The sequence below is a fragment of the Eretmochelys imbricata genome, chromosome 15 (genome assembly GCF_965152235.1).
Source record: "Eretmochelys imbricata isolate rEreImb1 chromosome 15, rEreImb1.hap1, whole genome shotgun sequence".
In the NCBI taxonomy this organism is placed as follows: domain Eukaryota; kingdom Metazoa; phylum Chordata; order Testudines; family Cheloniidae; genus Eretmochelys; species Eretmochelys imbricata.
The window spans coordinates 1,164,319-1,185,138 of record NC_135586.1 but is presented as its reverse complement, the minus strand read 5'-3'; the positions used below and the strand labels follow the sequence as shown (position 1 = coordinate 1,185,138).

The 20,820-nt window shown below is 43.8% G+C and overlaps 1 protein-coding gene across 16 annotated transcripts in view; it reads right to left on the bottom strand.

Annotated features, from left to right (window-relative positions):
• The window catches only part of MTMR3 (myotubularin related protein 3), a 233,500-nt gene that overhangs the window by 9,283 nt on the left and 203,397 nt on the right, over window positions 1-20,820 (bottom strand). For 12 of the 16 annotated variants that reach the window (XM_077835116.1, XM_077835112.1, XM_077835109.1 and 9 more), the window contains 8 exons: window positions 17,893-18,004; window positions 16,892-17,087; window positions 16,348-16,533; window positions 14,548-14,718; window positions 13,102-13,247; window positions 10,907-12,329; window positions 1,291-1,401; window positions 650-738 (listed from right to left, as the gene is read on the bottom strand). In XM_077835116.1, coding sequence (XP_077691242.1) covers window positions 650-738; window positions 1,291-1,401; window positions 10,907-12,329; window positions 13,102-13,247; window positions 14,548-14,718; window positions 16,348-16,533; window positions 16,892-17,087; window positions 17,893-18,004 — 2,434 coding nt within the window. Of the gene's footprint in view, window positions 1-649; window positions 739-1,290; window positions 1,402-7,478; window positions 8,057-8,715; window positions 9,309-10,906; window positions 12,330-13,101; window positions 13,248-14,547; window positions 14,719-16,347; window positions 16,534-16,891; window positions 17,088-17,892; window positions 18,005-20,820 lie in introns of those variants that run through there. The other 4 variants (XM_077835120.1, XM_077835121.1, XR_013348063.1 and 1 more) reach the window with 3 other exon arrangements.

Sequence of the window (20,820 nt, the reverse complement as noted above, 5' to 3'; positions counted from 1 at the left end):
CTTCCACCTTAATTGAATTGGCCTTATTAGCACTGACCCCCCACCACTTAGTAAGGCAACTCTTTTCATGTGCTGTGATATATATACTGCTTACGATATTTTTCACTCCATGCATCTGATGAAGTGGGTTTTAGCCCAAAAAAGCTTATGCCCAAATAAATTTGTTAGTCTCTAAGGTACCATAAGGACTCCTTGTTGTTTTTGCTGTTACAGACTAACACGGCTACCCCTCTGAAACCTGAAAAGGTTGTGACTCCTATGTCAATTGTACTGAATGGGAAAAGGTGTAGACAATATTTTATAACACTTACATTTACTTAAAAAAATATGCCTGCAAAGAGCAGACTGTCTCTGAATCACAATTTAAGGGAAAAGGAAGGCTGACTCTTTGAACGGGTACGGAGCTGACAGCAGGTTTGGCTTTCGAAATAGACATTGCAAATAAATTGAGACCCAGGAGTAAAACCAGAGAAGGCTGGATTCCTTGCTTCAGCAGCACGTATGGTCCTCCTACTCTAGAATTTCTCTTATCCAGACATCCTTCCTAGTCTTTCCTAATTTAAGAGAAACGAAATTGTCAATTCAACTCAGACAGCCTCGCTGTTCAGCTGCTCCCCCTTTCACATTTAACTCTCTATGGACAGGTTACCTGCAGTGGTGCTTCCTGCTGGCAAGCCAGAATGTACTGTCACAGCCATAGCAGTGTGCAGCTAGGTGGTCTGGCAGCCATCGTGTCACCTGTGAAACACAGAACACAAAGACAAATTTGTCAAGGAGACAGCCCTTGAAAAACCAGTCTGGCCTGAGCTTATAAAGCCCATGAAGAGCACAGAGATGGATGTGCCCCTGGCTACTTAAATTGAACAGATTCAATCCTGGCAATAATGAAAAAGAGAAGACAGAAAACTTCTCCTCAGAAACTGATCCACCAAATTCCCTCCAGCCACACAGAGAAGTCCTCTAATGTATAGCTCACTGATTTCTTTCTATACTTCAAAAGGTACCCAAACCTTACATGTTTACAGGAAATGTGTTAGTTCAGGGTTCCTTCAGCTATTGTCTTTCCGTGGTTTCTCAAAAATTGTTCAGACACCTGACAGCAGAGGGCTCCTTGGCACAGATATTTGAAGTGTTAGAGATAAGTGAGGGCAACAGGGATAGTTTACAAGAACTGGTGTGTGACCATGGGGCTGTTGTATAACCACGTTATGGAGAACCATGTCCTAACAGAAGGAAAGAGGGAGGAATATCACAGCATAGGCATATCACAGACAGGGATTTAGTCTGTACCTCTGTGTCCTGTTTATCCACCTGCTCCCAGCTGGCTTCAGAGAAAATCTCTGTGCTGCAGCGAGACAAGCAGTTCTGATCCAGATTGCTTTCCGAGTCGGGTATTGAAGTCTGTTGGCAAACAAACACAGCTGAACAGAACCTGCACATACTCCCACTTCCACATGAACCAGAAGTAAACAGTTGGGAAGGGAGAATCTGTGCACCTCCTGCTAGGAAAAGATAGATTATGCTTGGACTGGAGGGGCTCAGGTCAAGTATACTTACATACCTATAATTTAGGTTGTGCCAGTACAGACAAGAGTTCTATCTGGGATGGGACTAAATGTGCATCAAGTGAGGCAGATTGCTTGTGTAATGGTGTACTGCAACAGGACAGAATGAAATTGTTATCCCTTTAATGCCAGGACATGGGGTTAAAATCTACCTGCTGCGGTGTATGTGCAAGATTCCGGACACATAGCACATGATTAACAGTGGGCACCTCACAAATCTCATAGCTGTACCCTGTCAATCCAGTTTCTCAGACCTATCTCCTTTTCAAAGCTCTTTCACTTTAAAAAGCAATATTTATAATGTATATGCCTTGCTGTTTCTGATAGTTCCTTTGGGAAGATGTAAGTTAAAATCAAACATGTGGAGGTAAGGATTAGAGCCCACTTCCACAAGTGGACTGATGCTTTCTTGCCAGGTTGAACTTTATTTCAACTGACTTTGATCAAAGGACACACATGACAGCACTTCCAGACATGAGAGATTCAAGAACTTTTGTTCTCAACCTTTCAGTGCTGGAGAGTTGGTACCTCTGATGCTAGCTTAGAGAATATACCTATCAAGACCGGGCAGAAATAAAAGGTAGAGACTAGGACTCAGGTTTGTAAAGGTATGTAGGTGCCTAAAGATGTAGATAGGCACCTAAGTGCTTTTGAAAATCCATTTCAATCTGCCCACACGTTATACATTGTGTAGGCCCTTTTCTCAATAAGAATACTTTGAATTAAGCCAGTGGGTCACATTTCTGTCAGGAACCCAAGCTCCAGCTAATGAGAGAAGACCATTTTGAATGATGCTCAGCAGACCTAGCATTCACAGTATCAGTATTTAGCAATTATTATATTAGCTGCAACCTCAATAGCCCAAGAAGTTGATGCAAGTCTTTCCAAATGAATGCACCTGGGACTATCCAGCCCCTGTGTCAACTAGATCCCTTTGCCACTTCCAAAGAATGCTTATAAACATTACTCCTGGGGGAATTCTGCGCCACTGCGCAATGCAGAATTCGTGCAGAATTAATGTTCTGCACAGAATGTCCTTTTTCCCCTCACAGAAATGGTTCTGCAGAGCTGCTCGCCGCCACTGGACCCAGCAGAGCCCTGCTCCCCAGCTCGCAAATAGAACACACTGCCAGGGGAAGGGAGAGGAGGAGCTGGAGAGTTCCTGGCAGCTGCAGTCCCCGGCACGCCCTGAAAGAAGGACGTGGCGTGGACTACAAGGAACTCCATACAAGCCCAGGACCCAGCATCAGGGTGTTTCTTCCTCTGGATCCCTGGGCTCTGGGGTTGTGAGTATATGGGATGCAGGGAACCTGTGAGCTGGGCTCTGAGGGTAGGGGGTGCATATGTCTGGGCTGGTGGTGCCCTGCAGCTGGGCTCTGGAGGGGTAGGGGTGCAGGTGTCTGGGCTTGGAATAGGGGGTGTAAATCTCTGGGCTGGGGGGACGACCTGTGGCTGGGCTCTGGGGGGGTAGGGGATATAGGTGTCTGGGCTGTGGAGGCACCCCGTGATTGGGCACTGGGAGGGAGGGGATGGAGGTGTCTGGGGCCCTGGCTGGAGGAGGAAGAGAAGAAGGAACTGGGTTGTCATAGGGGTTTCTTTAACTCTCTAGTCCTGGGGGAATTTTTGTTGTTGTCTGTATTGTTATAGGTTTCAGAGTAACAGCCGTGTTAGTCTGTATTCGCAAAAAGAAAAGGAGGACTTGTGGCACCTTAGAGACTAACCAATTTATTTGAGCATAAGCTTTCGTGAGCTACAGCTCACTTCATCGGATGCATACTGTGGAAATGGCCCACCTTGATTATCATGCACATTGTAGGGAGAGCGGTCATTTTGGATGAGCTATTACCAGCAGGAGAGTGAGTTTCTGTGTGTATGGGGGTGAGGGGGTGAGAAAACCTGGATTTGTGCTGGAAATGGCCCAACTTGATTATCATGCACATTGTAGGGAGAGTGGTCACTTTGGATAAGCTATTACCAGCAGGAGAGTGAGTTTGTGTGTGTGGTTTTTGGAGGGGGGGGTGGGGGGTGAGAAAACCTGGATTTGTGCTGGAAATGGCCCACCTTGTTTATTACACACATTGTAAAGAGAGTGGTCACTTTGGATGAGCTATTACCAGCAGGAGAGTGAGTTTGTGTGTGTATGGGGTGGGGGGGAAGAAAACCTGGATTTGTGCTGGAAATGGCCCAACTTGATTATCATGCACATTGTAGGCAGAGTGGTCACTTTGGATAAGCTATTACCAGCAGGAGAGTGAGTTTGTGTGTGTGGTTTTTGGAAGGGGGGTGGGGGGTGAGAAAACCTGGATTTGTGCTGGAAATGGCCCACCCTGATTATCACACACATTGTAAAGAGAGTGGTCACTTTGGATGGGCTATTACCAGCAGGAGAGTGAGTTTGTGTGTGTGTTGGGGAGGGGGGGGGCGGAGGGTGAGAAAACCTGGATTTGTGCTGGAAATGACTCAACTTGATTATCATACACATTGTAAGGAGAGTGATCACTTTAGATAAGCTATTACCAGGAGGAGAGTGGGATGGGAGGAGGTATTGTTTCATGGTCTCTGTGTATATAATGTCTTCTGCAGTTTCCACAGTACGCATCCGATGAAGTGAGCTGTAGCTCACGAAAGCTTATGCTCAAATAAATTGGTTAGTCTCTAAGGTGCCACAAGTACTCCTTTTCTTTTTGTATTGTTATAGACATAGTTGCTGACAGATATTTTGAAATAAATTATCAAAATAATTGAAACTGGTGTGATTATATAATGTTATTCTGACAAATAAAATGTGCAGAATTTTAAAATATTGTGCGCAGAATTTTTAATTTTTTTGCACAGAATTCCCCCCAGGAGTAAAACCTTTAAGTATTGTAAATGTAAATGAAATATACACACTACATTTAAAAAAACGAAGCATTCGATGGCACCTAGAAGTGGGTTTTTTTATGCACAAAAGCTTATGCCCAAATAAATCTGTTAGTCTTTAAGGTGCCACCAGACACCTCGTTGTTTTTGTGGATACAGACAAACACGGCTACCCCTCTAATACTTGACATACCACATGTGTGTATAGAGAGTGAAGTTTTCATTATTATTATAATTTCTACTGTGGTAGTGCTCAGAGACATCATTCAGGATCAATATCCCAATGTACTATGTGCTGTTCAAACACATAGGAAGACATGGTCCCTACCCCAAGGAGTTTACAATCTGAGAATTCCCTTATGCCTCCCCTACCATCCTCATCCTTTCCATCCTCCCCCCCATCCCTTCTCTGCTGCTTTCCACTTCCCGCTCTCTAGCTCTTCTCTCTTCCCTTCTCTAAACTAACTGACAGGCCTCTGAAAAAAGAACCCACAAACACAGCTGCTTGCTGGTATTGGGGCTTCAAAGTTCCAGTGGCTCCTGACATTTGTTTTTTGAAGCTACGCTACCAACAAGAAGCAGAGTGAGGCAGGTGCATTGGCTTCTTTTTTAAAGTCTTGTTACTGCAGTTTAATTCAAACAGGAGGAGTAGGCAAAAATAGGCAGGGGGAGGAGGATTGAAGCAAATTTAAAAATTTCACCACACCCACATGTGAAAAATGTATTTACTTTACCTACGCATTACATATTTACAATTAAAAACTTGTGGATACTACACAATTTGTAATCTTTGTATAGTATCCATAATGTTGCAACAACTACATACGTGATGTAGTCTAGCTGTAGCAAACATACTACAATCAAACTATGCTCCAGATTCAGGTCCTACTCTAACTGCTTTAAGGGTATGTCTACACTACGAAATTAGGTCGAATTTATAGAAGTCGATGTTTTAGAAAGCAATTTTATACGGTCGATTGTGTGTGTCCCCACTAAGCGCATTAAATTGGTGGAGTGAGTCCATAGTACCGAGGCTAGCGTCCGCTTTCAGAGTGTTGCACTGTGGGTAGCTATCCCATAGTTCCCGCAGTCTCAGCCACCCATTGGAATTCTGGGTTGAGCTCCCAATGCCTGACGGGGCAAAAACATTGTTGCGGGTGGTTTTGGGTACCTGTCGTCAGTTGAGCCTCTCTCCATGAAAGCAACGGCTGACCATCGTTTCATGCCTTTTTTCCATGCGGGTGCCACACTGCTTTCAGCAGACGGTGCAGTACGGCTGCAAACTGTCATCATCGAACGACCGCTTCCGCCTCCACTCTGCTCTCCTGGTGCTATGAATCCACCTCGCAGGTCCTCCATATGACTGTCGTCATCCACTGCTTCCGCTGGCACTCTGCTCTCCTGGTGGTCTCGCAGGTCCTATATATGACCGTTGTCATCCGCCGCTTCCGCTGCAACTCTGCTTGGCTGCTCTTGTCTTGCCATACCACGGCAAGTGTGCAGCCCACTCAGCTGTTGTATCCTGGCAGCAGACGGTGCAGTAGGTCTGCAAAACTGGTCATCCAACCACCGCTTCCCCTGCAACTCTGCTCTCCTTCTCTCCTGCAGACGCCATACCACGGCAAGCATAAAGCCCACTCAGATCACCGCGGCAGTTATGAGCATTGTAAACACCACACGCACTATCCAGCAGTATATGCAGAACCAGAACCTGCAAAAGCAGGCGAGGAGGCGACGGCATTACAGTGACGAGAGTGATGAGGACATGGACAAGACTTCTCTCAAATCACGGTCCCCGGCAATTTAGCCATCCTGCTGGCAATGGGGCAGGCTCATGACATGGAACGCTGATTCTGGGCCCGGGAAACAAGCACAGACTGGTGGGATCACATAGTGTTGCAGGTCTGGGATGATTCCCGGTCGCTGCGAAACTTTCACATGCATAAGGGCACTTTCATGGAACTTTGTGACTTGCTTTCCCCTACCCTGAAGCGCAAGAATACCAAGATGAGAGCAGCCCTAACAATTCACAAGCAAGTGGCGATAGCCCTCTGGAAGCTTGCAATGCCAGACAGCTACTGGTCAGTCAGGAATCAATTTGGCATGGGCAAATCTACTGTGGGGGCTGCTGTGATCCAAGTAGCCAACACAATCGCTGAGCTGCTGCTATCAAGGGTAGTGACTCTGGGAAATGTGCAGGTCATAGTGGATGGCTTTGCTGCAATGGGATTCCCCAACTGTGGTGGGGCGATAGACAGAACACATATCCCTATCTTGGGACCGGACCACCTTGGCAGCCAGTACATAAACCTAAAGGGATACTTTTCAATGGTGCTGCAAGCAGTGGTGGATCACAAGGGACATTTCAACAACATCAACGTGGGATGGCTGGAAAGATACATGACGCTTCTATCTTCCGGAACTCTGGTCTGTATGAACCAGCTGCAGCAAGGGACTTACTTCCCAGACCAGAAAATAACCGTTGGGGATGTTGAAATGCCTATAGTTATCATTGGGGACCCAGCCTACCCATTAATGCCATGGCTCATGAAGCCATACACAGGCAGCCTGGACAGTAGTCAGGAGCTGTTCAACTATAGGCTGAGCAAGTGCAGAATAGTGGTAGAATGTGCATTTGGACGTTTAAAAGCACACTGGCGCAGTTTACTGACTCGGTTAGACCTCAGTGAAACCAATATTCCCATTGTTATTACTGCTTGCTATGTGCTCCACAATATCTGTGAGAGTAAGGGGAAGATGTTTACGGCAGGCTGGGAAGTTGAGGAAAATCGCCTGGCTGCTGATTACGTGCAGCCAGACACCAGGGCGATTAGAAGAGCACAGTAGGGTGCGCTGTACATCAGAAAAGCTTTGAAAAACAGTTTCATGGCTGACCAGGCTACGGTGTGACAGCTCTGTTTGTTTCTCCTTGATGAAAACCCGCCCCCCTGGTTCACTATACTTTCCTGTAAGCCAACTGCCCTCCCCTCCCCCCTTTGATCACCGCTGGCAGAGGCAATAAAGTCATTGCTGTTTCAAATTCATGCATTCTTTATTAATTCGTCACAAAAATAGGGGGATAACTGCCAAGGTAGCCTGGGAGGGGTGGGGGAGGAGGAAAGGATGCACTTCACTCCACACTGATCACTGAATGCCAGCCTTCTGTTGCTTGGGAAGTCCTCTGGGGTGGAGTGGCTGGGAGTCCGGAGCCCCCCCACCCCATGTTCTTGAGCGTCTGGGTGGGGAGGCTATGGAACTTCAGGAGAAGCGTGGTTGGTTACACAGGGGCTGCAGTGGTGGTCTGTGCCTTTCCTGCACCTAAACCATACGCCGGAGCATATCAGTTTGATCCTCCAGTGGCCTCAGCATTGCATCCTGCCTCCTCTCATCATGCTGCCGCCACCTTTCCTCTTGATCCCGCCACCTCTCCTGTTGCTCTTGCCATCTGTCATTTTGTGCTTTCCTGGACTCTGACATTGTCTGCCTCCAAGCCTTCTGCTGGGCTCTTTCAGTGCAGGAGGACTGCATGAGCTCAGAGAACATTTCATCACGAGTGCATTTTTTTCACCTTCTTACCTGCACTAGCCTCTGGGATGGAGATGCTAGTGACAGCGTTGAAACATCTGCAGCTGCGGGAAGAAAAAAAGGGAGAGTAAAATTGAAAAAGACACATTGGCCATTTAAAAGGAGGGGCTAATGTTTTTGGGTTAACGTGTAGCACAAACCCAACTAACCCACCTTCCTCCCCCCAATTCTCTGAGATGATCACTTCACCCCTCCTCCCACCGCGTGGCTAACAGGGGGTATGATTTCTTTTTAGCCACAGGCAAACAGCCCAGCAGGAACGGCCACCTCTGAATGTCCCCTTAATAAAATTCCCCTATTTCAACCAGGCGACCATGAATGATATCACTCTCCTGAGGATAACACAGAGAGATAAAGAACGGATGTTGCTTGAATGCCAGCAAACACCGGGACCACACACCACCATGCTTTCTTATGCAATGATTCCAGACTACGTGCTACTGGCCTGGCATGGTAAAGTGTCCTAACATGGAGGATGCAATAAGGCTGCCCCCCCCGAAACCTTCTGCAAAGGTTTCGGGAGTACTTCCAGGAGAGCTTCATTGAGATGTCCCTGGAGGATTTCTGCTCCATCCCCAGACATGTTAACAGACTTTTCCAGTAGCTGTACTGGCCACGAAAGCATCCCAAGTCTTCAGGGCAAATTAATCATTAAACACGCTTGCTTTTAAACAGTGTATTATATTTACAAAGGTACACTCACCAGAGTTGCCTTCTCCGCCTTCAAGGCCTGGGAGCCCAGGTTGGGAGGGTATTGGCTCCAGGGTGATCAACAGTTCCTGGCTGATGGGGAGAATGGTTTCTCCGCTTCCCTGGTGTGCATTATCTTCAACCTCCCCCTCCTCGTCATCTTCCTCGTCCCCCAAATCCTCATCCTTGTTGTGTGAGACTCCCTTGCAGGAGTCTATATATAGGTGTGGGGTAGTTGTAGGGGCACTCCCTAGAATTGCATGCAGCTCATCATAGAAGCGGTATGTTTGGGGCTCTGACCCCGAGCGGGCATTTGCCTCTTGGGTTTTTTGGTAGGCTTGCCTGAGCTCCTTAAGTTTCACGCGGCACTGCTGCGGGTCCCTGTGATAGCCTCTGTCCTTCATGCCCTTGGAGATTTTTGCAAATATTTTGGCATTTTGTCTTTTGGAATGGAGTTCTGATAGCATGAATTCATCTCCCCATACAGCGATCAGATCCCGTACCTCCCATTCGGTCCATGCTGGAGCTCTTTTGCGATTCTGGGACTCCATGGTCACCTCTGCTGATGAGATCTGCACGGTCACCTGTGCTGATCAGCTTGCCACACTGGCCAAACAGGAAATGAAATTCAAAAGTTTGCCGGGCTTTTCCTGTCTACCTGGCGACTGCATTCGAGTTGAGAGTGCTGTCCAGAGCGGTCACAATGGAGCACTCTGGGATAGCTCCCGGAGGCCAATACCGTCGAACTGCATCCACACTACCACAAATTCGACCAGGCGATATTAATTTCAGCGCTAATTCCCTCATCGGGTAGGAGTACAGAAATAGATTTTAAGAGCCCATTAAGTTGACAAATATGGCTTCCTTGTGTGGACGGGTGCAGGGTTAAATCAATCTAATGCTGCTAAATTTCACCTAAACTCGTAGTGTAGACCAGGGCTAAGAAGCTTTAATGTGGCAAAGCCATAAAAACTGGCTTTAGCAGCACCTGAAGACTTCTCTTTCTGTAAGGGAAACCCCCGGGTGGCAGAGGCAGCATACTGAGCCTACTTTTAGGCCACACCTTTGAGGGAAGGGGACAGGGGCCCATATCCCTGTGCCACAGTGGCTCCCAGAACAACCACCTTTGCACCCGCTTCCCTGTGAATTATGCCAAGGACCAAAGAGCCAGTCAGAGAATCATAGATAATTAGGGTTGCAGGAGACCTCAGGAGACCGGCTTGAAGCAGGACAAACCCCAACTAAATCATCCCAGCCAGTCCTATAGATCTAGCTCAATAAATTATATGTAATTGTTTAAAATGTTCTCTCAACCATTTTATGAGCACAGCAAAAACTGGGTAAAGGCACCGTGATTAGCCTCATTCCACAGCACACCCAAAGTGTGTGTAAATTAGGACTGTCAAACTATTAAAAAAAATTATCACGAGATTAAAAAAAATAGTTGCGATTAATCAGTTTTAATCGCACTGTTAAATAATAGAATACCAATTTAAATTTATTATAAATATTTGTGGATGTTTCTCTACATTTTTAAATAAATTAATTTCAATTATAACACAATACAAAGTGTACAGTGCTCACTTTATATTATTATTTTTTATTACAAATATCTGCACTGTAAAAAAGATAAAAAAAAGAAAACATCTACAAGTCGAAGCATGAATAATGACCATATCAGGCACATAAATACCTTGCAACACCGGCTACAATAATGCCATGCGAACGCCTGTTCTCACTTTCAGGTGACGTTAATAACAAACGAGCAGCATTATCTCCCGCAAATGTAAACAAATTTGTTTGTCTTAGTTATTGGCTGAACAAGTAGGACTGTGTGGATTTGTAGACTCTAAAGTTTTAAATGGTTTTGTTTTTGAGTGCAGTTACGTGAAAAAAAAAATCTACATTTATAAGTTGCACTTTCATGATAAAGAGATTGCAACTGAAAGTGAGAACAGCATGTCCTTTTCAGTATAGACTCATAGGCCTGGAAGGGACCTTGAGAGGTCAGCTAGTCCAGTCCCTGCACTCACGGCAGGACTTAGCATGACTAAGACTTTTAAAAAAAAAATTACCATAACCAAAATTCACTGTCTAACCAAACAACATTTCTTACCAAACAGCTGACTTAGTACTGTGGGCTCCAGAAATGTGATTAACCAATCCATTATTGTCAGTAGTGGCTGAATTACCATTACACTTACCACTTCGTCCCCATAATCACCACTGAAACGTAGTGAGCTATTCAGGTACTGGCTCTCCAACCGGCTCCTCAACTCCTGCACTTGCTTCTTCAATATCTCCACTTCCTGCTGATGCCCAGTTTCGATCTGACGCAGGCGCTGCTGGATAACATCGGTGTAGATTGGCATCCCATCATCATCCAAGTGGCTCCTGGTGGGTTGGTCTGGGCTGCTAACTGTCTGTTGCCTCCCAGAATGGCCATGCACCCACTTATGGTGCAAGTTCCTCAAGTGAAACTGGGCAGAACTACAACTAGCTGTAGAGACCTGCCGCCTCAGAGAGGCTTTGACCCTATCATCCTCTCCATTCACACAGTGTCCATTTGCTGCAGGGTTTTTCTGGGTAATACTAAATGCTGCAGGTTTCTCTGTCACCATGTTCTCAGTCTCCAGCTCCCCATTACACACAATCTCATCTTTACATTCAGCTAAAGGCAAGGCACAAGGGGAAGGCATTGAGCTGTGTGTGTTGCTGCTGTTAGAAGTCCTATTTACTTTTGTTCCCAGTCTGTGTAGCTCTATCATGTTTTCCCCCTCAGGTCTGTTTTCAGTCATTTGAAAAAGTTCCTCAGCATTGTTGTCCATCAGACAAGGTCCATGGCAAGGGCCTTTCGGAATCAGCTCTTGCTTTGCTCCAATCTCTGTTAAGGTTTCGGTAGAACTTTCCATGTTGGATGTTTTTGCCTCATGTTGGATTGTGATGGGCAATGGAGGGCTGGACTCTGGAGTACTATAAGGGCTCTCTGCTTCTATATGAAGTCTACTAACACCTTCCTCCACATTCTTCTGAATGTCACTATTTACAGTACTCTCCAAGGGGACAGTCTGTAGTCCTTTCATCTGAGGTAACTTCTGGATACCGTTACTGAAATCCATAGGCTCCTCCTGTTGTCCTTTAAGCTCAGAAGAACCTTGTGAAACTGGATGTGGATTGGACACTGGATTGTTTATTAACGTATCTGTATCCATCTCAGTCTTTTCACAGAGGCCATCAATATACCCATCAAGATTTTCAGCTCTGTTCTCCTTACCCAGGATAATCTCATCCACATCCTCTTTGCCTGTTGTCTCTAGGGTACCCCTCAAGAGCTCCTCCAGACCAACATCCTCTTTGGTGGCCTCCTGCAAAATGTTCTCCATCTGTCCCTCTGCCACGCCCGCTGCAACTGAAAGCTCTGCTCCAACAAGAGCCCTGCCTTGTTTGCTCAGGCTGTCCTCATCAAATGGATCATCCCCTGGGTTGCCAAGGCTGCTCAGCTCCAAGGACCTACGGTGCTCTTGCCACTTTTCATTTAGGCTGGGATCACTACTACGTCGGTTAGTTGAAGGCACGTTGCTGTCGCAGGCCATTGTCAGATTGTCAAACGATCTTGTCTTTGGTAGCCTACAGAGGTAAAAAATCAGAATCAAAAGTTACTTTTTAAAATATTTAATTACAAAGGTTATTAAAGAGCTTCCCCATTTTGAAATCACCACCAGCCACTCAATACTGTGGAGTTCTGCAATGCACTATGATATTATCTAACAGTACAGCCTAATAATTTGTGGTTCAAAGCTGCTCCAGCACCTTCCAGGCCTTCTCTCTCCATCAAGAAAATTTCTTTGACTAATCTTCAGACATTCCCAGAATCACCCCTCCACACCAAAGCTCCATTTCCTAACTAGCATGCACCCAGAATCATTTTACTGGAAAAGGCTTCTCTAAAGACAAGGGAAGCTGTAGTTACATGAATGTAATACAAGAAAAAAAGCAGTGTGCAAACAAATGCAAGGCAGCCCTGAAGGTGCTATATCCCATGGTATTCTGACTTCCACAATACAGAGGCAATATACTAAAACAGAATACATTATGCCACTGGGGACAGTATCTGGGATGTTACTGGGGATACTCCATATACTGAACTGTGTTTTTTCTGTTAATTTATTCCAAACCTATTTTCTGCTCTGATGTGTTTGTTACACAACAATCCAGGAAGCTGAATACTTTCAAAATTGAAATGACCACACAGGGGTTTTTGTTAGCCATTTAAACAGTCCCACCATGAAAATAGTGAAAAAGCACCTCCCTCCCACACCAAGTGCTCCTCTCCTTAAATCCCACAACATTCTCTGTTGATCTTACTTTACAGGATGGGATTTCTGGTCTCTAGCCTCACCTGCCCAGAGACTGATCTTCAGGGCTGGAGCCTGGAACTGGGTAAGGGGCACAGGTGTCATCCGCAGGGGTGGAGGGGGAAGAACATGGCAGGTAAACAGCACTCCAGAGCATTAAATTACGGACATGACACACGGGATACAGCACCTAAAATGAGAAAATATGGCATGTTCATGTTTAGGAATGTTAACCTGTCTCTCTCCAGGACTTTTGCTACTTTAATTTTACAGCTCAGGTTCGCAGCCCAGAGATTGCACTGGATCCCCAGATAATTTGGGGTCTAAGCAGCAACAATGGCATTTTTAATAATTTACTCATAGCGATCAAGTTGTTACCCTTGCCTTCAGATATGGGGATTTGGGGAGGGGAAGGGTTTAAATAACTTAGAAAAATCTTTACTTCAATAAACACTGACATTTTAACTGTTCTCTACAGGTTTTTATGGCATGCCCATCACCACAGTATCTGAATGCCTAACATATTCTTCTATCAAATATACATAAAGATGACTGTGCCTCTCCCCCCCCAGTCCCTTGTGAGAGTTTATTACTATGGGAGAACTAACTGAAAACATGAAAGTGATTAAATTAGATATGTGCAAAGACTTCCATAACATTTTTTGTTATGCCAGTTTTTTGACAAAATTCTCTGGGAGTTTAAGATATTTTATGACACAACCCTTATCCCCTCAGTGTAACTTGACAGAGATCTCTTGTTGGTAACCATATCTTGTCAAGCACACAAAATATTTTATTACAAGGAATACAGCATATATCTGATATAGAGATACTCTCTATGGCTGCATTTGTTATGTCCCAGTGGTCTGCTGAAGACAATGTAAAGTAAGTTCTTCAGAAAGATGGCTCTGATGGTGTGGGAGTGCATGGCATAGCAGAGGTGAAGCTAAGGCTATTCAAACCCTTGCTATGGCACTCAAATGGTAACTTATCCAGTGGGCAAGTTGAGGCATATACATAAAAATGGCCATACTGGGTCAGACTAAAGGTCCATGTAGCCCAGTATCCTGTCTTCTGACAGTGGCCAATGCCAGGTGCCCCACAGGGAATGAACAGAGCAGGTAATCATCAAGTGATCCATCCCCTGTTGCCCATGCCCAGTTCTAGCAAACAGAGGCTAGGGACACCATCCCTGTCCATCCTGGCTAATAGCCATTGATGGACCTATCCTCCATGAACTTATCTTGTTCTTTTTTGAACCCTGTTATATAGTCTTGGCCTTCACAACATCCTCTGGCAAGGAGTTTCACAGTTATCTCTAGGCAGTATATTTGTGGAACAGGCAGTCAAATCATCACCCACAGGAATAACTGGGATGCTTCCTTGAGGTGGATATTTTTGGGACAGTCACTTTCCCCCACTCCGACAGTTGTAATGCAGAATCCCTAAAGGGACTCTCCCATAGCTGGTGGGGAATAAATGATACATACAGTTTCTGATTGGGAGGAGTAAAGCAGGTTTTTGAAGGCTTTGTTTGCTGCCCGCAGCAGAGACCAGACAGAACACGTCCTTTCTTGAGTATGTTTTTCCCCTCGCTCCTTCGCATTGTTGCACAGGAATGTACCAAAGAGGCAAGAGTAGGTGTGCTGCACCAATTTGACCTGTACAGACCAATACAGACAGAGTCATATGGCAGCACATACGGTGTATGTGAAAGATATAATTTTCACGCTTAAGAGGCACTGAATCTACCATTCACGTGAGGCTGTATATGTAAGGCTTTTGTGGAGGATGCCATATAAATCTATTTAGCATGCCTTCTTAGAAAGCTAATGACAAGAACACACCAGCACAATGGGCTCCTCTCTATGATGCACCATCATATTTGAATTATATAAAATGTTAGGAGGAAATATAACATAAAGGTTGCATGTTTATTTACATGCTGTGTCTAAAACTGACATACTGAAACCAGGGCCCTGGAGGATATGGGAGAGAAGGGAATTTTTGACACAGCTGTCACATAGCATCAGTAAAGTAGAAAAGCACAGAGCTGGCAATAATAATAGGTTATCTTCTGTCTTGTGGCACAAATGGAGACACAGAAAGCTCACCAAGTCTAGATTGTAGCTCACTCCACACTATAGCGTCAACCCAGCAAAGCCCTTAAGCATGTACTTATCTTTAAGATGTTAATGGTCCAACTGACTTCAAACAGGATTATTCGTGTTAAAAGTTAAGCACATGCTTAACTGGTTTGCTGGATTAGGGCATTCAGCTCTAAAAAGACCGGAAGATGGAAATGCTCAAGGGATTGGTGAAGTATTACAGAAACTTTCTCCTCTAGGTTGCCAGTTCAAATCCATCCATGTAGTTAGTGACTAACAATTATGGTGTGACTGGCTTGGTGGTGTGAAAGTAGAATGAATTATATTGAAATTATAATTCATTAAAGAAATGCTACTTGAAGGGTTTGTTGAAATATAGTTGTCAGGAAGAGAAACACTAAGGAGTGTGAGACAATGGGTTCTCAAACTAATTAACTTAGAGCTCCTACTGAGCTAGGAGATTGGTAAACATTAGTATGCAAATAAGATATGTATGTATATTTGTCAGTTTCTGCTTCCTTTTGTCTCTTATGTTAAATTGGCTTTGGCTTAGCTGTATAAATAAGTTAGCTTGAGCTTCAGAGATGGGTCACATATCTGGGTGCACTGGCAAAGCGCTTTGCTAATAAACAGAGTGGTCTGACAAATTATGTGAGTCCTGAATCTGACTTTGACAGTGGCCTTGAGATGTGACTTCAGTACTCTTAGCCAAACTTCTCAGAGGACAGTTGTCAATATCAGAAAAGCCACACTTTCTAGGCAGTTTCAGCAGAAAAAGAGAATAGAAACTCCTTCTTGCTCTTAAGAGACATCCCCTCCAGGTGAGGATGAAATAGCATAGTGGAGAAGTGCTGGGGAAGTTTGCATTACCATTACCTGTGCTGTCCCTATTCTGTGGACATTTGAATCCAGGACATGATTTCTTTCTTTATTTAAAGTTTAAAGGAAGTCCTAGAAGGCCCCATCCCTGCTTTCAGAGAGAACCGGTTGCAGATTCCATGACGACTAGTGGTTTTGTCTGCCAGACAAGGCTCAACAGTTGTAACATCTGCTTATCAGGCTGCACTGTGACATAAGGTAGATGGGAAAATTGGAAACCGCTCAGGGCTATTCCGTGTGTTAGCTCTGTCTACTGGTTTAGAAGTATTTCATAAAACAGTAATCTCTCAAGCCACAACTCACAAGGAATGCTTCGTTAAACTCGAAAGAGCAGGGGAACTGCCTCTGGAGCTGATGGACGCAGTCCAACCACTGCAAAAATACTGGGCAGCGCTCATTTAGGTCATCCGAATTCTCACCATGGCCACAGCGATCTGCAAACTTGTGGCCAAAATCCAGCCATTCCATCTCCACTAGCACCTGGAAACCCTGCAGGAAAGAAAGTGTAGTTGAAGGTCTCCAGATTTTTTGTCAATCCAAACGTAACAATTTTCCAGGACACTATCTGAGACGTCTCATGGGAAGTATTCATGCTTAATATACCTGATTTCTTTTCAGAATTAATCATGTTTTTTTTTTCAACCTGCTTTTCTTCTATTTAATTCCCTTCACAATTAACCCACTATATCACTCAATAGCATCCATCAGATGCAGCAAGACTGGTGATAACATTTGTACTTTTTCAGATGAAGAAACCTGAGTTCAATCATGCACAGCCTTCCCTATTAATCTGCAAAGAAACCCAAACTTGGCCTCCCTCCCATGCATCAATGGATGGTTTACAAACCTCTATGGTCCTGTAATACGGATCCAGCAGCAGTTTGGACAGTGCCACTATCTGTGGGGTTCGGTCCCAGCCATCCGAGCAGTGCACCAAGACTGGTCGCTGGTCTCTGTCTACTGCGTGCACTACCAATAGTGCAGATTTCAGAAGCACAGACAAGTGCTGCAGCCATTTGGTACTTTCCAGTGCTGATAACCAACTAAAATAAAACCAAAGGAGGATAGTTTGTGCTCTTTTTAATGTTTCCCAGCTGAGATCTTTGAATTAAAAAAAATCAGAGTGATCATAATTAAACTCCTATTATAGTACTAAACAATGAGTGCTTTCCTTGAATCTATTTTTCACTTAAATTGTCTTGTTAATGCTCTCACAAGTTTGCAGGAAATACAGACAGTCTACTTAGTGAACGTGAAAGGCTCGTGGCACCAAATGAAGAACCAGGAGAAACTGTTAGAGGAAAGAGGGTTGAAATGCTGCAGCATTCTGGGAAAGATTCACAGTCAGAAGACCCCTCAGGTATTGTCACTGGAGGTCAGTTATACCATGGAAATGATGGGCTGGATCTCCAGGGTGAGGATATTAGGCATGTGGTAAGTTCATGGAGCAACACTAGTGCCTTTCAAAGGAAATTAAGATTTCTACATACTTCTGGGGTTAGACAGCACGTTACAATAGCAGTTTTAGAAAATTAGGGGAAAGCTGAAATATTGCAGGATGCACAGGTGAGACTAACCAAGCCCATCTGACAGTTATACACTCGAATATTAAAGTAAAGGATCCAATTTTGATCCCAGTCTCATTTGCTATCTCCATTTTAGAATGAATGAGTCAGCTTTTGCTCAATCTATATGAAGTGAAAAATATAACTGTAGCATGTTTACAAAGAGAAGGCTGTGGAAGAACAAACAACTGCTTAATTCAGTCTAGAAAATATCAGGGGAAGAATGAGAGTTAGACACAAAAATATAATTTAAGAAAGAAAAAAACCTCAAATGCCCACTTACTTTCCTGGGTCTGGCATCTGTGTGCAGAGCAAGCGCAGCGACTGAAAGCTCTTCCGGATAGAATGGATGTTTGCCATCCCCATGAACACCACTTCACAATTTGGATAATACTCTGTAGAAAATTGTAAAAACCAAGAGGAGGAATTAAAAACAACATGAATATTAAGTTAAAAAAGAAGCTTTTCTATAAAAACAAACTGCTGCAGTTGTGGACTGATGAAATAGTGTTGTTTAGCACAATTTCCTGTAGACAAAAATTTGTGCTTGGACTTCTGCTGGTATTCCAGACATTAAAACAAACGGTGGTAAAACTGAAAGTGCTGGTAACGTGGCAGTTTCCATGGTATGCATCCGATGAAGTGAGCTGTAGCTCACGAAAGCTCATGCTCAAATAAATTGGTTAGTCTCTAAGGTGCCACAAGTACTCCTTTTCTTTTTGCGAATACAGACTAACACGGCTGTTACTCTGAAACCGGTAACTATTGTGACACTATAAAGAAAATACATGTGCTTGTTTCTCTACTGAATTTATGATGAAAATCTAAGTCACTGTGCAGACATATGAATCTTCCTTGCTGTCTGCTGTTAGGTGAAACAACAGGTTAATGCATTATCTTTTCACCTCTGCAGAACTGGTTTCCAAATTGACTTAACCATAACAGAACTAGCACAGAATTTGGTATATGTCTGGCAATGTCTACGGCGCAGAGGGCCAGGGCCAGGAGAGTAGTGGTGTTTAGGTCCAGAGAGAGGTCTATTGGCAAAAGATTGTTGAGGTTTTTTTATTTGTTTTTTTACTGTTCCTTTTCATACCACAAGAAGCAGTGCACGGACAGCTCCCTATAGGGGTAATGGTATTATACTACTAGAAGTTATACAATGCTCTAAAAAGACAGAGCAATCTGAAAATAACTGTCAATTCATGATTGTCCTTAAACCTTAACATTAAAGATGATTTACTTCCCCGTACCTCTTGGGAAGACCAAAGAGGTTACTTACTTCACCCCATCTACTGTGTGGAAGTGACAAGTGTCACTCAGGTGAGAAACACTCAAGGCTGCAGTAGACAGAGAATGGAGGGGACTATTTGTGCAAGTCCTAAGAGCTATCCTCTGGACAAACCTGTAGTCTATACTCAAACTACTCACCCGAGACGGGTTGGCAGGATCAGTGTAATAGGGCACCCTACTCATAAGAAGTGCTCAGGCTCAGCATGTTTCAGGATCATGCCCTTTACACCATCCCTAAGTTTATCTTACCTCTGTACTATGCATCTCACCAGTTGATAGCAGATTAAATAAACTGCCCCGTATGAAATACATTCTATGTCCTGAGGGAATGGACTTTAAATAATATCAGGCTGCAGTTCTGTCAGGGGTGGCCTACTAGTATGGTCTTCTTCCTGGACCACAGGCACATTTGACACACAAACAGAGGACTTTCACAAATGCCTCTAACTTTGTGGTTGCGTCTATGGTCCACATAAATTGGATCCCAGAGCTCCTGGAGATCTATCCTTTAGCCCACACAGCCTGGACGATTTGGTGCAATTTGCAAGCCAGTAAATATTGCGTGCAACTCTTTGACCTTACACTCTTTTACTCTGTTACAAACTGAGGCGAGAGATCCGCAAAATTCAACAGGGTTAATTGCTGATCCGAACATAAATAATATTGTGCGCGTATCCCAGAACTTACAGGCTAATGCTTTAGAACCAGATTGTGCCATTTAGCCAGTGGCTGACACTGGGAACGGGGTGGAGAAGTACTGCCCCAAGTGGAGCTCCAGGAGGCACCATCTTCCACTCCCCACCAAATTCCCTGATGTGTAGGGAAGTGCACAGAATCAGGGGGATAAAAATCAAGGACTTTTTTTTAATAAAAAAAATTGGGTTTCTTAAATTTAAATTGGATTTTTTTGATAAAATGCTTTTTGAGGAAAAAACCTATTAAAGATAGTTTTAATTAAGATACATCATAGCTCAAAGATATCTCATCATGGAATACAGATTATAAATTCTAATTCTATAGAATGAGACAATATATTCATGTAATGTTTAAGAAAAGTTTTGTAAATGAGTTCCAATAGTTCATGGATTAGGGACCCAATCTTATGGGGTTCCACAGGCTTCTGTAAAGATTATTTAGGTTAATCTTTCTATCTACCCAATGGGACTCAGTGCTCAGTCTAGAAGATACCATCAGAGATGTTTAGTTTTGCAGTTCTCAGACTGTGGACTTTTGTATCCAGAAGTAACATGCTTGTTAACAGCAAAAATGTTTTAAAATCAATAAATAATATACAGAGGTGAGAAATAACAGACCTCAACTCTATTGTCCCTCTGCAAATTTGTGTACACAGAATCAATCCCTTATCTCCCCCTAAAAGTGCAAAGTTTCAAAAAGTTCAATGAATAGAAGATTGTTGGGAGCAGAATAGATCTGGACAAGGAGAAGAAGTCTGGAGATAAATGTGAGAAGCGAGGGACATATGCTTGTTTTGTTAAAATATTATGTTTGCTGTTGAAGAAAAAAATCCAGAACACTTAACGTTGTTGTTTTAGTTAAATAAAGCAATTTAAATGTCTGTCTGGTGATGTTCTCCTCCTAATACAGCATGGCAAGAAAATCCTCCAAATATTAATGATTAACCTGTTGAACTGGAGATAGTTCACCTCCCAATGACTTCATAAATATCTGCTTCAATTACCTTTAGTAAATGAAATACCAAACAGTCATTCATTTTCTGATATAGCTGTAAAACTAATCTGAAAAGTTTTCAAAATAAATCACTGTTTAAAAATGTATAGTGTGTACCTTCTAAAAATGAAACCTACATCTATTTCTGAGTTGTGAAGAACAGGTATTAAGGTTATAACAGCCAAAAAGAACGCACTTTTATGTAGAAAACCATGATTAAATCGAGTCT